Raw genomic sequence first — 15,984 nt, 5'->3', positions numbered from 1 at the left:
AGTATTATATTAGCCTACATTATTTATTTGGCTATGTGTGTTAAATTTTATGTATACCCCATACCCACTGGGTCCCCCCCAAAGCCTGACTGAAGAGTTTGTCTTTGTTTCACTGTGCTGTCCACGTTTATGTAGCCTGTATGAAACAACACAGTAAGAACACACAGAAAGAAGTATCTAAGATGCACTTTTTGTAGTCCATCTCCAGACCATTGTAGTTTCACCATGGCAGACCCACATCGATAACATCAGACGTCACATAAGTACGTAGCCCACTGTAAGGGTAGTCAGATTCTCTTAGCACTACAGTTGTCTTTTTCCTAAATCCTTATAAATTCTCACTCACATCTTTCCTTGACCTAATGACGTTTTCTATCGAGATCAAGGAAAAGTGGTTAGGAAAACCATGCAACACTACTATAGTGGAGTCCAATCAAAATTTAGAGCTGGAAATGAGCATAATAGGTCCTCTTTAAATAATTAGAGAATGCGGTTTTTATGTCATGAACAAAAAACAGATTTTTATAGTATTAGTTTTATCCAAGTCATCACAGTTGGCATCTCACCTCAAAAAATGATGGGCCAAAAACTGTGACTAAAGGTCCTGAGTCCAATCATTTAAGATGTTTGTAGCTCCCAAGTGGCCCCTGTCATTGTGTTTTAATATCCCTGCATTATGAAATGGAGGCCATGTAATAACTGCAAGTAATTACTTTGTTGAAATGGTGAGTCAAACGTCAGCTTACTGCTGTTATGGCACCACTTCTGCCCGTGAGGCTTTCCCACTGATCTAGGACTGAAATAGTCAAAGAGCTCTCCTGATGAACTTAACAATCCCCCATCACACAGTTACTGTTCATGTTGCCAATGTTATTAAGATTCATGTCAGATTATATCTTAAGTGTTGTTCCTGGTAATCACTGTCACAGCAATTATTTGTTGTATTTTTACATATTTTCAGGACACCAAATATCACACTTAATGAAATGAAACTTTTAGCTTTTGATGTCACTTCAGACTCCCATCTGACCCCACCCCAGCCAGCAATCATGCATACATTTATTCACCTTATCACATTTAGTACACATACAGTAAGACATAGTTTACAATTTGTACTTACTTTATTTTCATTTGCTATCCAGTCTTTGCTGCTGTTAAGTTTGGACCCTTAAGTACAAAAAGAACATGTGCAAAAATCCATAAATAATACTGCTAGAGAGAATGCAATATGCAAACTATATTTTCATTTATTTTATTTTATTTAACTTTTATTTAACCAGGGAAGTCTTCTTTTTCAAGATTGTCCTGGCTGATTAACAGAAAACAACATTGACAGATATATAAAATATGTTATCCTAAAAACTCCCCAGTTAAGCAGATATCAGCTAATACAATTTAAGGTTGTACACAGGCTCCATTACTCACACAGTAAATTGCATATAATTTATATATCCATAAGCTGTCCCATGTTTCATAGTTACAAGATTTTGACTAATACTCTTATATGCTGGATATGCTGATCCAGTACTTGCTCTACTTGGCTGTTCTGAGCTTAGATCAGTTGTATCAGAGTGTAAACAGAGCCGACCAAAGTTTGGAATGGTGGCAGCAAGAAGACAAATTCTCAAGAACTGGTGGTCTCCTTCCCTACTTTCCTTTGACAGAGGGTTATTTGAGGTGGCTTATCATTTCTAATAGAAAGGATTCATTTTTGCAACAGGCACTCTCATGTTGGATTTTAAAAAAAATATGGAGCCCTTGTCTTGATTTCTTAAACAAGATTAATTAATGATGTCCAACATATTTGAGTTGATCTGATTTGCTTTATCAATGTGCTGTTGTTTTTATTTTAATGTGGCAGTATAATAGTGTTTTTCGTGTATTTCCCCTTTTTTCTGTTTTGCCTTGTCTTGACTGTCATGGTTTAATTTTTTTTCTTAAATTATTTTTAAAAAGAAAAAAAAATCTATTTTTATGTTCTGGTAGAGATCTCAATTTCAAGAGAATGTCAATTTGAATTTTGGGGAAATGTGTATGACATGTAGAATATTTTTATTTGATGGTGCAGCCATAAAAAAAATGTAAACATTACATGACTCAAATGAAGATCGGAAACAATTAACATGGAATAAATGTGTGGTGAAATGTTTTAATTTTCATTCAAAAAAGCTTTAAATATCGATATTAAAAGGTTTTTAAAATAACTTGTTTTATGTTAAATTAGCTTTTAAACAGCTTATAATTTAACTGCTTGATTTCAGTATTAATTGTCACTTCATATGGCACACAGTGCAGTACACTGTAAAAAATAAATCAATACTTCAGCATTAATAAATTCCAATATTTAACGTTAATGAGTTCTCTGGTATTCACTCATCAGTTCTCTGGTATTCCTTCCTCTGCTCAGACCATGGAGGAGCTGCTGGTGAATAACTGAAAAAACAGGAGATGTTATTATCCTTGCAGTGACAATCCCTGAGGAATTTATAAGTGAATGTCTTTTTAAGCCTATTATGTGTTAAACTACTAAGCCACAAACAAAACATTCTTACTGCATTGAGGAAAGGGATATTCACAGCTGACAGCACAAATCCCAAGGCCATGGGGAAGAAGGACCTACACAGAGAAACACAACACTGTGATAACATGTAAAACAGGGAAAACCAGCAGATACTTAAAAATGTAAACAATGTGTAACTCAAAAGTTCACTGCATCACAGTCTTATTTGGCGAACTGAGAGGGCTCAGGTGTCATCATGTGACCCAAATAATAAACTTTTGTCATGTGATATCAAGTGTGTGTATATAATGTCTCTGTTCAAGGATGGTCTTTTGATGTTCATAATTAACACTGACAATAGGGGGGTCCTGTGTCATGTATGATCCAGACAAAGCCTATGTACATCATTATCAGCCAAGTGACCCAAGTAGCTTTACAAAAACAAAAAACACCAAAAAACAAATTTGGCGGGTTGATGTGGTGTGTTGTGCGGTTGAGACCTTTTTCATAGGTCTGCAGTAATTTCTTTGTATTTTAAAGATATGGTATTAAGGCCCTTTTTGACTAATTTTTATAAATTATTCTATTTAAAGCATATCTGTGACATTTTATTCACCAAAAGCTGTTTAGATTTCTCTAAAGCCACCTTTCCTTACAGCCCAGATTCCCCTCTGTCTTTCAGCAGGCTGTTTCTGAAGCCATTTACATAAAATCGGCATTACTAATGAGCACCTACTCCGACTGGCTGTAGGTGTGGCCACCACCTTTATCCCCAGCTAATCAGAATAATACCTATTAAATAATGCAGCATGTTTACCTGAAGTAATGTCTACAGCTGGAGATGTAAGACAGTATATAGCATCTATGGAGTGGAGTCTGATCCTGAATGAAGGAAAGAAACTGCTGTTTCACCACTGAGATTTCAATAGGATGTTTCAGAACGATAAGATTGTGTCTAAGTTTCCTCACAAAGTAAAAGTCTGTTTTTCAAACATAGCCAGGGGTTGCTAGCTTAGCTTTAGCACAGATGTATTATATTCCTTTAGCTGAGGAACAGAAAGAAACCATGTTTTAAAACTTCATCCAAAAATGAAATGAAGATGAAACAGTAGAAAATCCTGTGGCATACTGAATCTCATTAAGCAGACAGTCGGCTGTAAAATGTGCTGAACACACACAACCACTTGCCCATAATGAAGAGAAGAATTTCAGCCAGTCCTGACATAAATTTCCATCCTTTGAAAGGCTGTAAAGACTTTTAGCTGCTGAACAACCAGCAACACTTCCAGTGTCCTGCTTTGCTCGTCATCCTGCTGCGCTGCAAACTGCAACTACATAAGTTACATATGTACTCAGGGTAGCACTGGGCATTGTTGGGCTCATGCTAAAGCTTCCTGCAGATTTGATATGAATTTCTGGTGTGATGTACCAAAAAGATTTTTTTATTATTACTTTATCGCAGGTTTTTACATTGCAAGTTATCAGTTTATTATTATTTGAATTAACCTGCCACATTTATACAGTTTTGCTATTGGCATAACCAAAGAAATTTAATAAAAATTAAAAAAAAAAAAAAAGAAAAATAACTAAAATTGTAGTACTCTAAGTTTTACTGTTCTACTCCATCCATTTCCGTAACCCATTTACCTTGGTTTCTTTTACATTCCTCTTTTCTGTTTCTCAACTTATAAGTGATTCTTTCCATTTCTTTAATCTCTTTGACTGTTTTCAGGTGTTAATAGACGGTGGTTTAACATCCAGCCAATTCTATGCTATTTGTTTTAATATGGCTATACGAATTATTGTATATAGATATTTATCTCCTTCCCTCTCTATTTCTAATGGGGTGGTACCTAATTGGATGTTTGTAATAACTTCTTTAAATGAAAAAATATTTGTGACTTTCTCCAGGACTGCCCCCCAAAATGTTTTCAACACTGGGCAAAAATAAAAAATGTGTGCATGGTTAGCTTCCTGTTCCGCACATTCCCTCCAGCACATTTCTCTTTGGTGTTGTCTACATTTACCTTTGTTTCCTATAGGATTATATACAGTTTTGATATTTTACTATTTTCACTATTTCTGTTTTTGTTTATAAATTCCAGTAACCCATGCATTCTTTGAATCTGTTCTTCTCCCTGCTGTTTCATGAGAAAGCCTCTTATTTGTAAATATTTCAATAAATTATTGTTACTTATAAATAAATTCGGTTGCTAATGTTTCAAATGAGTCTATTGTATTATTTGTAATCATCTGTAAATACACTTGCAATCCCTTTCTTTCCCATTCTTCTAGTAATTTATCCATTTTATTAGGCAAAAAAATCTGGATCACTGGCTATCTCTCTCAGATGTATGCATTCTTTGTCAAATTTATATATTTTATGATTATATCTCCAATTCATTAATGTATTTTCTACACACCTATTATTTCCAGTGTATTTTTTCATTTCCTTTAAACTTAAGGAGGGTAGTGTTCACATTGATATTAGTATTGATTGTTTTTGGGGCAGCTGTGGCTCAGGAGGTAAAGCAGGTCGTCCAATAATTGGAAGATCGGTGGTTCAATTCCCGGCTCCTCTAGTCCACATGCCGATGTGTCCTTGGGCAAGATACTTAATCCCAAATTGCTCCTGATGGCTGCGCCATCAGTCTATGAATGTGTGTGAATGGTTAGTTTCCTCTGATGGGCAGGTTGGGACCTTGCATGGTAGCCCCTGTACCCATTTAGTGTATGAATGGGTGAATGTGATTTGTAGTGTAAAAGCACTTTGAGTGGTCAGAAGACTAGAAAGGTGCTATACAAGTACAATCCATTTATCATTCCATTTTTATATTAGTTTCCATCCTGTTTTTACTCTGTTATTCATCCATTGCATTGTTATATCTACTTGAGTAGCATGAAAATAGATCATTCAATCTGGAAAGCTAAGCCCACCCTTTTATTTAGGTTGGGTTAGCATACTAAGTTTTTCCCTTTTCCTTTTATAGTCCCAGATATAATTTGTAAGCATTGCATTCCATCTTTTAAAACTACTATGCGGAATGGGTATATGTAAGGTCTGAAATAAGAACTGGTACTAAGCAGTGGTGCGCACAACTCAAAATCTTGAGATTGTATCGGGTGCACGGTTGTGATAAAGACTAAACAAACAAAACAAAACAACGGCACTCACTAATCCATCTTCTGTTTTTTTTGTGGACAGATAACGAATGCATTTCAGCGTAAAGCCATCATTAGCGTAAAGAACAAAAGAAATAACAATACAAATACAGACAAGGGAGGCTGCATGTGTGTTTTCACACATGGATCCTATTGTATAATTATATGTTCTTGTCACTGACTTTGGGCCTCACCTGGTTGTCTATATTTGTATTGTTATTTATTTTGTTCTCTACGCTGATGATGGCTTTATGCTGAAACGCGTTTGTTATGTCCACAATAAAAAGCACGAGAAGATGGATTAGTGAGTGTCATTGTTATGTTTTGAAAGTTTGAAATAAGAACAAGAATTGTGGAAGAATCAGAGTGTGCTTTTATGTGTCCAAGTAAAACAGCTTTAGCTCCCTCCCATATAATAACTGGATTAGTGTCCCCAGTATCTTTTATCTCCATATATTCTTGAAGTATTTTATTTATCTTTTCTTAAAATATTTTATCTTGGAAGAGTGAGTTGTTTAGCCTCCATATGTTTTCTCCTCCCTTTATATTCAGATTTATATTTATGGTCACTGTGGCATGACCACATGACAACATAAAAAAAATAATCTAATCTGTTGTAAACTGAGAATCTACCTGAATAATATGTATATGCTTTTTTGGTTGGATTTAGCATCCACCATGTATCTACTAATCCAAGCTCTGAGATTGCTCCCCTTAAAATGAATGATGTTTGTTTATAACCCCTCCATTCCCCTATTTATTTCATTTGCCTCTTTACTTTATTTAGTTATTCATTCTACTGCTCTATGTCTGAAAACCTGTTTCTTTACTTTATTTTTAAACATAGTTAATCTGTACTGTATTATATTTTACAGAAAAAGAAAAAAATTGTAAAAATCTCAACATAATAGATTCTTTACGCAGATTGTCTCTCATATTGTCCATTATTTGTTTGTCTTCTTCTCCATTTCCTCTCTCTTTTGCCAATATATTCGGCTTCTCCAGTCTATTAACTCCATTTTAATATAAACTTAAATTATACAAGTGTCTCCACCCAATGGTCGATTTCACAGTTCCTTTACAGACTCTGGTTGTTGACTGACGCTGGTGATGAGTTGTTTTTCTCCCCAAGAGTCTCCTGAGGGCCTGCTGGCTGAGTGATGACCTTCTCTGCCTTCACTGCTTTGTATAGGCCTCTCTGCTCCAAATCTCTGGCTGCCTCTGCTGGGTTCGAATATGTTGTAGATGTTCCGTCTTTATTGAAGAATTCCAATTTTGTGGGTGCAAGGATGTGTGTCTTATGTCTTGTGATTACAGATGTTCCCAGATTCATTTATACAGAACTCTCTACTGTCTTGCTTTAAACCTGAAGTTGTGATCGAAATAAATACAGACTTCTTTCTTATCCCATGCTGCTTTGAGTACTCTTTTCTTTGTGACAAAATTCAGGAAAGCTGCAATGATAGGTCTTGTAGAATTTTTCTTCCTTATGTATACGGTGCGCTTGGATTATGTTGAGCTCACCTGACACTTCCAGAATTTTGAAGGCTGTCATGTTACTGCCTTCACTTTTTTCCTCAACGTTATAAATGCAGAGATTATTCTGCCTAGATTTACTTTCCAAATGGTCCATCTGATCCCCAATCTCCTCCATTCATGTCTTCACGTATTCCAGTGTTTTTTGCTATATGGTCTTGGTGTCATCAAGCTCACTCACACGCATATCCAGCTGTTCCACACACTTTACTTTATCTTCATGTCCTTATGTAAGTCTGCTGTTTGTTGCATGATTGTCTTAATGTCCTGTTCCATATCTTGTCAAAAGTCTTTAAGGTTATCTCTGAGTTCTTTAATTCCTTTAGTTAATGTGTCCTTCAAGTCCGCAAACAATTGTTGCACCTCGCTTTTTCTGCCATGGTGGACGCCACCTTTGAATTCTGTTCTTTCTTTTTTGGCAGACTTTGTTATTGTTGATCCTGAGCATGGATTCATTCCTCGTCAGACTGTTGTTTTTGCATATTTTGTTTTCTTTCTTATTTCCAAGTTTTAACCATTATTTTTGGGGTTTGGCATCTAAACTATATCACGTTGTGGCTGCCATTTTCCCTGCACCAGAAAGAATTGAGATAGAATTGAGTAATTTTACAGCACAGGAGGCCCCACCATCACCTTGATCCATCCCAAAGATTTCCACAATTCCAGCCCATTCATGATATTTTCATGGACTTCTGACATATGGACTTCACTCTCTGGTTTCTTTTCATTAAAGGATATGGCTAGTGATTTTTTATATTTTTCTCATTAAAAACAAATCTCATGTTTGGAGCAAAACCAAAAAATGAAACCAACAATACTTAAAAGTACTGTGTGTGTATCAAAGCCTGATATATTATTCCTCTGTGCTGTAAACCTCTGTTGTTGTCCAAAAATTTTGCTTTGGGTACACACACAGTACGAAACAATCAGAGGATGTGTATAATGTGTAGTTCCTGAGGTTAAAAATTCAATATTATTGTATGTACAGTATTTTTATATTACCATTGTTTTTCTGTCATCGGATGTGATTATCAATGCTAATCTTTAGCATCTGATTTGAGAAGTGCCAGAGTGTCGTACCAGTATGCATGGCTGTCCACTGTATTTATCTTGATTGAATAACGTGCAAACAAGCAATATCCTACATCCAACGGGTCGGTTAACAGGAGATGGAGGATTACCATTGCTTATTAAATCTGTTAATGACCTCCCTTCTGGCATTTCTGGGAAAAGTTTGGTTTCAATGAGGGAAAGATTCATATGAAACCTTTTTTCCTGTCTCAGAAACACAAACAAGTGAACTTACCTGAATAAAAGCACAAAGCCATAACTCTCCACCAGCATACCAATGATTGGCCAGTGGCACAGCACCAGAGACACGCCTCCCAGGAAGAAGAAAGAACCTCGAAATTTTTGTCTTTGGAAGAAGAAGTGGGCTGTCCTCCTGAAGCCAATGATGAATGTCAAACCAGTCAAAAAGAAGATCTACAAGGAGAGGGATCAGAACAAAACATGAGGGGAAATTAGAAACATATTCTTACACTTCTGCTATTTTTTTTGTGTTTGTTGTGCACAGGTATTGCTGATGTATTCACAATCAGCCTGTAAACTTTCTTGTTTAACTGTAGGAAGATGTCCCTGTCTCTAGAATCACATGTTGTTCACATGTTTGGTTGGATAAAATACCTTTAGTCTCTGTGGGATTCCTCAGAACACCTTAGAGTGTTATTGTTGCTTTGCCGTCTGACTATGTACTAACGATATGACCAGGAATAAATACGATCGGTAAAGTGACCTTATTATCAACATTTGAAGATTTAGGTGCACATGATATCTATCACTGTAAAATGTATTTTATCTATTATTTTTCTACAGAAACCCATTCCCTCCTCTTAGTCTTTTACAACAAATTGACTTTGTGTCATTGTGCCTTCCATTGTTGGCTAACAGTCAGTGGTGGAAGTATTCAGATCCTTTACTTCAGTAAAAGTACCAGTTAAACAATGTAAAAATACTTTGTTTCAACTAAAAGCCCTGCATGAAAAATCCTTTTACAGTAAAAGTACTATTAAGTAGTAGTATTATTTGCTTGATGTAGTTAAAGTATTGCTGTAAAAGCAGTCGTTTGGTCCCTGACTGATATATTTTTTATATATGACATCATCAGATAATTAATACGGAAGCATAAGTGTATAAGCAGCATGTTACTGTTGTAGCTGCTGGAGGCGGAGCTAGTTTTAACTACTTTATATACAGTTAGCTAGTTTAGTCCAGTGGTTCCCAACCTAGGGATTGGAACACTCTAAAGGGTCACCAGATACATCTGAGGGGTTGTGAGATGATAAGAATGGGAGAGGAAAGAAGCCAAAACAAAGTTCTGATACACAGATCTGTTTTCAGTTTTTGGACTTTTTCTCCAATCTTTGATTTTTGGTGAAATATTGGATCATGTGAACAATTACTGAAATTAAACCATATAAGAAGTTTAGAGGGAAAAATCACTATTTGGTGGAGCTGTTAACAACTCACACACATCTGAAATGTGACCCGACTACACACTGCTTTATGTAAGACGTCAAAAGCCAAAAAGGTTGGAAACCACTGGTTTCGTCTTTAATGATGTGTTGTACTTTAAAAGCTTGTTACCATTGTGTCAATTCTTCCTCTATAAAGTAACTAAAGCTGTCAAATAAAAATAGTGGAGTAGAAAGTACAATATTTCCCTCTGAAATATTAGTGGAGTGGAAGTATAAAGTAGCATCAAATGGAATTACTCAAGTACAGTATAAGTACTTCAAAATTGTAGTTAAGTACAGTCCTTGGGTGAAGAAAAGTACTTAGTTACTTTCCACCTGGGGTGACAGCAGAGTGTAACAGGAAATGAAGTATGGAAATATTTGCCCAACCTTACCCAGTGATGCTGCAGCCACTTGCCACTGGTTGAGTCTCTTGTTCTGTGGCTCACAGTGCAGTACACATGCACAGGTATGGGTCTACATAAGACCCCTGCTGTTTTACAAACTGTAGAGCGCTGCTTTTACAAGAGGCTGCAGATATTAGTTTCTCAACTTAACTTTGCTCCTTAAAAGGGACCTATTATGCTTTTCTATATTTTCAGTAATGTTACAATGTTCATGTTAATGAGTCAAATAATGAGGTAAACATATGTAGAAACATCATCATCACTGTAGCAGTTTCTGCTTGTACTATTCCTCCCTGCATTGTATCTAACTGATCTGCTCAACAAAGAGTTCCAAATATCTCTAGATGTTGTTGTGTTGCCCGGTTTTTAGCTAAAAAGCTAAAGAATTATCTCTGCTAATTCACTGGGGAACATGTTTCACTGCCTGTAAATTCTTCACAATAAAAGTCTCCTGTTCTTTAGTAATTTTAAAGCCTTTAATTTGAAGCAGTAAGGCAGGAAATGTTTGGTTTGCATCAACAGTAACTTAACACAACTGTGATACATGCTGCCCCTTGGTAAGTTCTGGAAAGCTGGCCGATCAGAACAGAGTGGGCTCATCAGGAGGGGGGGGCTTAAAGAGACAGGAGCTAAAACTGCCTGTTAGAGACAAAGGCTGAGGTGAGGGGCTGCATAAAGGGCCAGTATAAGATAAATAAAGAGTTTTTTTGAACTGTGAATCATGCAAAGCTACTTTAATCAAGTCAAAAAATAAAAATCAAAAAAATGAGAAATGAGCATCATAGGTCCTCTTTAACATTATTGTTGAAGCTTTTTGGTAACAATTTGAGTACTATTTAGCATTTATCAGCAGCAAACAAGCAATTAATCAATGGTCCATTACACACAATAATGTAGCTGTAAGCAGAAATAAGTGTTTATTAATGTATTTGTCGACAACTAGAACTATAATAAGAAATGACAATATAGTAATAAAATATGTCTTCAAGGGAGAAGTTATAATTGCTGACAGATACTGTACATTAATAAACACTTCTTATATCTGTTATTATATCTATTTATAACTAAATTACAGTGTGTTATAAGCCATTTATTAAATGTTTATACACTGATTATAAATTATTAATGGGGGATTTAAAGTAAAATATTGCTGAATTTTTCAGTGGTTCTGATGGAATATGTTTTGTTTGTCTCATATTCCACCAGGTGGCACCTAACTGAGAAATAGTCAAATAGTAGCTTTAAATTGTAACCCAAAGTAAATATTTAGCGTGTGTTTAAATACTCTCTTTTAGCAGTTACTGTAAGAGCATGTCATTCTACCACAAACAGGGAATTTATCAGCTTATTAAATCTAATTAAACACTTGTTTAGAGTAAGAAGCCTTTCATCATGATAATTAAAAACATCATCATCATCACCCTATAAAGATACACGATATGTATGCAAGATTCAAATGTTTAAATGACAGCAGATTTTATGTGATTTTTAATTTTCCAGTCAGTTAACTCACTGCAAATTAAGATGTTGATGAGTTGCTCCCTTAATGAAAAACCTGACAGACACACAGCCTGTGTTTGGATAATATCCAGTAAATAATATAACCAGCTGATTGTTTAGTCTAAAGTTTTCCTATAGGTTGGATCCTGGTGGCCAAGCAGTCAAGAAGATTTCATATACAATTCATTTAAGACCTTTGCTGCAAGTCTTATTGAAGATGAGATTTGAGCCTAAGGTTATTCCATATTGGCAGCCATTTTTCTTGTTTAAACACCTACAATGTATACCTCTTTCATTCCTTCTCATTTAAAGTGACATTGGTAATTATAATAATCATGTCATATTTAACATAATTATAATAATTAGAATTTAAAACAAAGTCTTCAGCTGTGAAATACATACATTATCTCAATTAACAAGTTGGTCATTAACTCTAAAATGTTAAATGACATGACACTGAGCAGATGTGTGTGTGTGAGTGATCACTCACATTCCCAAAGGCCAGCAAGACAGAGTCAAAGTACAGCAGCACACCAAAGAGCAGGAAAAATAAACCAAATCCCATCAGACCAATGCCAATCTCTGGAAGACAAGTATACACAGGGGAACTGTAGTCAGTTCATTTAGTCAATACAAAAAGTTCAGCACAATGATTTGCGGGCATTTAATTTAGTGATAGATACATAGAGCATGCAAACAGTTGTCAATGGTTAATTTTAATTATTTACTTAATTTATCTCTGAGGGATAACTGCAGAAATGTCCTAACCTGCACAGGAGACTGTAGATTCATGTAGATCAGTGAATTTATTTTGGGTTATTCTATATTTTTCCTTTTGACTTATTGTCTGTGGCGGGGGGGTTTCAGTGTTGGTTGATTTCAATCTTTTTTATGGGATTTGTTGATAATTACAAAAACAAAGAACATTACCAGCCATATTCTTAAAAATATCAATGAGCTTCCTCACATTTAACTGGCAAAAGGGAAACAGTAGTGATTATAGTCACTCACAGCTGTGTTTATGCTTATTGCACCTCAAAGCTCCAAAACCACATATTCACAATACTTTTAGTGTCCATTGCTGATGGGAGCATGAAGAATGGTGCAGTGTCACAGTGCATGTTTTACAGGCTTACCTACACCAGTAGAGCGCAGCAGCCAAGGCAACCTGCTTGCATGGCCTAAAACTAATAAACAGTTTACTTGATGCAATTCCATGCACTTTGGAAGTAGGGTAAGTTGTTACAGAAATCCCTACTCTACAAAAACTAATGAGTCCAAGATCTCAACCTGTGTTAGCCATTTAGATCAAAGACAGATGAAATTTAATTGGTGTGATTGTATTTTTTTTTAGCAATCCATGGTGTAGCTAATGAGAAAACTATAAGACTTAATGATTCACTGCTTTTCACTGTATGTAAGCCTCTCAGAGTCAAATTTTGATGTGTTAAAATTTTTTATGTGCATCAGAATTTTGAGGATGATGTCATTTTGCTTTTAGAGTAAACACCTGGTGTTAGCGCCCAAATTATTTCAACATGAATACAATCAAATGATCACACTCTTTATACAATATTACTATTATTGTTGTTGTTATTATTATTATTATTATTATTATTGTTATCATTATTATTATTATATTGAAGTGCAATCATTTTTGGGGTTGTGAGCCTCCAAAAAGTACAAAGAATTCTAGTGAGTTTCAAAGAGTAACAATAGACAAGAAAACAGAAATGACACATGAAGTTATTGCACTTACAAGTATTAAATTTTATTTTTATGTTGACCCCGTTTTCTCTGTTTCAGTGAACCAGACACAATCAATTATGTATTTAATTAACAAACAAACATTTTAGAAGACCTCCACAGATTTGTATAAATAATTTATGAAATACTGTATTAAGTAGGTATATATAACATTGGACACAATGAATGATTGATCATGACAAGGTGTGCATGACATTGTAATGAATGAATGTGAAGCAGCCATGTCTCGCCACCTTTGGAGGATTGCTATTGGCTGATTCAGTGTTTGAGATGGGCAATGTGGGAAGACATGATCGTAGTCCTAGTTTTACAACACTATGTTTGAACCTCTTTATACCAAGCTTTTAAATCCCATTTTCTGACTCAATCAGAGATTAGGACCACTGTTAAGAGCATTTAGAAGTTTTGAATATATCAGCCCTGTTCATTCATTCTTACAGGAGTAATTTTTAAGTCAAACTGTCAGCACAATTCCTAGACATGATTCTGTGATGCTTGCGGATAATGGCCTGAGTAAACTGACCTCAATGATAAACTTTCCAAATACTATACTTTCTTGGTATACATGTAGTATTTTACCTTGAGATGCAAAGCTTCTACAAGCTAATACTTCAGAAGAGAGGAACTGTGGGAACACTTACTTTGGAGCTCTGTGATGACCACCATGGTAATCCCTTTTTATCTTCCCTCCTCTCACTTGCTGGCTTTGCTCCTTTGTGACTGGCAGTCCTTTCTTTCTCTTCGTGTGACCTTTGTGCGTGATGTTATCAGTTTGTGAGGTGAACATTAACTAGCAGACACTAGCAGAGCAGGCGCACACTGAGCACTGGGGATTCTCAGGTTAAGGGTCAACTACCTGAGTGATGTCATCAGCTATTCAAAGACATTTAATTCATTCATCGCTTATCTTTAGTTTGGGCTCCTGAATACCTCAGACCATCTTTAAAAGTTCTGATGGGTTTACATAGTTAACTAGAATATTTGTATTTTTGAAGAAAATTCCTGTGAGAGCTGCAAGCTGTTAGCTGCTATTGCCAGCTGCTGCTACTGCTGCTGCAAGTTTCTGCTCCAGCAGCAACTTTTTAAAATTTTGTAGCACCACCTACAAATTGTATCAGATGCTGCAGACTTGTTCAGCAACCCCATCTGTATAAATTTGCTAAACTTGTTACCATGGAATATTATTTTTAAGAGATATGGAATTAAATAAGTAGTATGGTGGTGTATCGCTAAGGGCCACAAGGCGAGGCTATTGTTGCCAAGTTTGAATATGTCATGCACATTCTCATGGAGAACTTGTGTACCAAGTTTCATTTCATTAAAGACAACAGAATTATAGAAATATCGTGTTATATGTTACATTAGCGCCCCCTGTGGGTTACACACATGTTCAGTGTGGCTGCATGTACAACATTTCCAAATTTGGTGTAAATCCAACTTAGCATTGAAGAGTTATGGCCTGTTAAGGGCATCAGGCCACGCCTTAAAAAGTACAGACAAAATGATAAGTGATACCAAAAAACAAACACATAAGCTTTGCTCAGGATTGTCTAAATATGGTATATATCAAGTTTAGTTAAGATTAGATGAAAAATGTGCCAACAAAAGCAAAAAATGTGTTTAATGAAAAATCCAAAATGGCAGAAAAGTTTTTAGTCAGTCTATGTAACGGGGGATTGTCTTTTCTGACTATATATATACCTTTTCTGACTATACCGCCCCCATTTAGTCTCATTTATATGTCTGATACAGTCTCTGTGTTGTGTTGTGATGATGGTGGTGGACCAACGACTGACAGTTAGAAGTTGATTCCCACGAAGACACACAAGCAGCTCTGATGTCGATTAGCTGCTTACAAGCACTTTGGGACCTGGGGGATACAGGCCTAGTCTCAGTAAAACTATTTAGAATAAATCATAATCAACGGAAACTTACAATACTAATGAATGATTTCTGTAGTGAAACTTAATAACCATTAAATGACAAATACAGGTCTAACCTTTATATTATTTGTCTTTATTTAAACTCGAAAATCATGAAGGTGAAGCCCTCATACACAATGACGTTGAGCAAGAAAGAAGACAATAAAACAAACATATAAATACAATTAATAGAGCAACAACAAAATCAATTAAAAACAGGTCTAGAAGTTAAAAAAATTGAGACAGTGGATTTAAAATGACCAAGAGTTACCAATGAACTCATTTTTAAAGTGCTTTGTAGTGTGGCCCAGGTTGATGGTGCAAAGAAGCCAAAAGCACTTTTTCTAAGCTCTGTATGAACACGAAGGACATGGAGTGTAAGCCAGTCATTAGTCCTAGTGCAATGGGGTCCAGTGGACCAAACTAGCATGGAATTAATGTAAGAAGGCAGCTTACCAATAAAGGCCTTGTAAATAAACAAATACATATGAAAATCCTGCCTCTCAGAGAGAGAGGACCACCCAACCTTTTTTTACAGGATGCAATGATGAATGTTATACTGCCAGTAATGAACCTGAGTGTAGAATGGTAGACAGCATCAAGGGGCTTTAAGCATGCCTGTACAAGATGTCATCATAGTTTTGTTGGGCCTCATACTCAATGTGCATGAAACA

The 15,984-nt window shown here is 35.7% G+C and overlaps 1 protein-coding gene across 1 annotated transcript; it reads right to left on the bottom strand.

Moving 5' to 3' along the window:
• Window positions 1-2,135: 2,135 nt before the first annotated feature.
• Window positions 2,136-14,151, bottom strand: golt1a (golgi transport 1A). Its single transcript, XM_067588625.1, has 5 exons — window positions 14,030-14,151; window positions 12,112-12,203; window positions 8,505-8,683; window positions 2,553-2,616; window positions 2,136-2,433 (listed from the first exon to the last, which is right to left on the bottom strand). Exons 1-5 carry the CDS (start codon window positions 14,052-14,054, stop codon window positions 2,404-2,406), a joined length of 390 nt encoding a protein of 129 aa, XP_067444726.1. The 5' UTR covers window positions 14,055-14,151; the 3' UTR covers window positions 2,136-2,403.
• Between the last annotated feature and the right edge of the window lie 1,833 nt (window positions 14,152-15,984).

Source organism: Thunnus thynnus, chromosome 4 (genome assembly GCF_963924715.1).
Source record: "Thunnus thynnus chromosome 4, fThuThy2.1, whole genome shotgun sequence".
Taxonomy (NCBI): domain Eukaryota; kingdom Metazoa; phylum Chordata; class Actinopteri; order Scombriformes; family Scombridae; genus Thunnus; species Thunnus thynnus.
The sequence above is the reverse complement of the archived record's forward strand: the minus strand, read 5'-3'. Positions and strand labels throughout refer to the sequence as shown.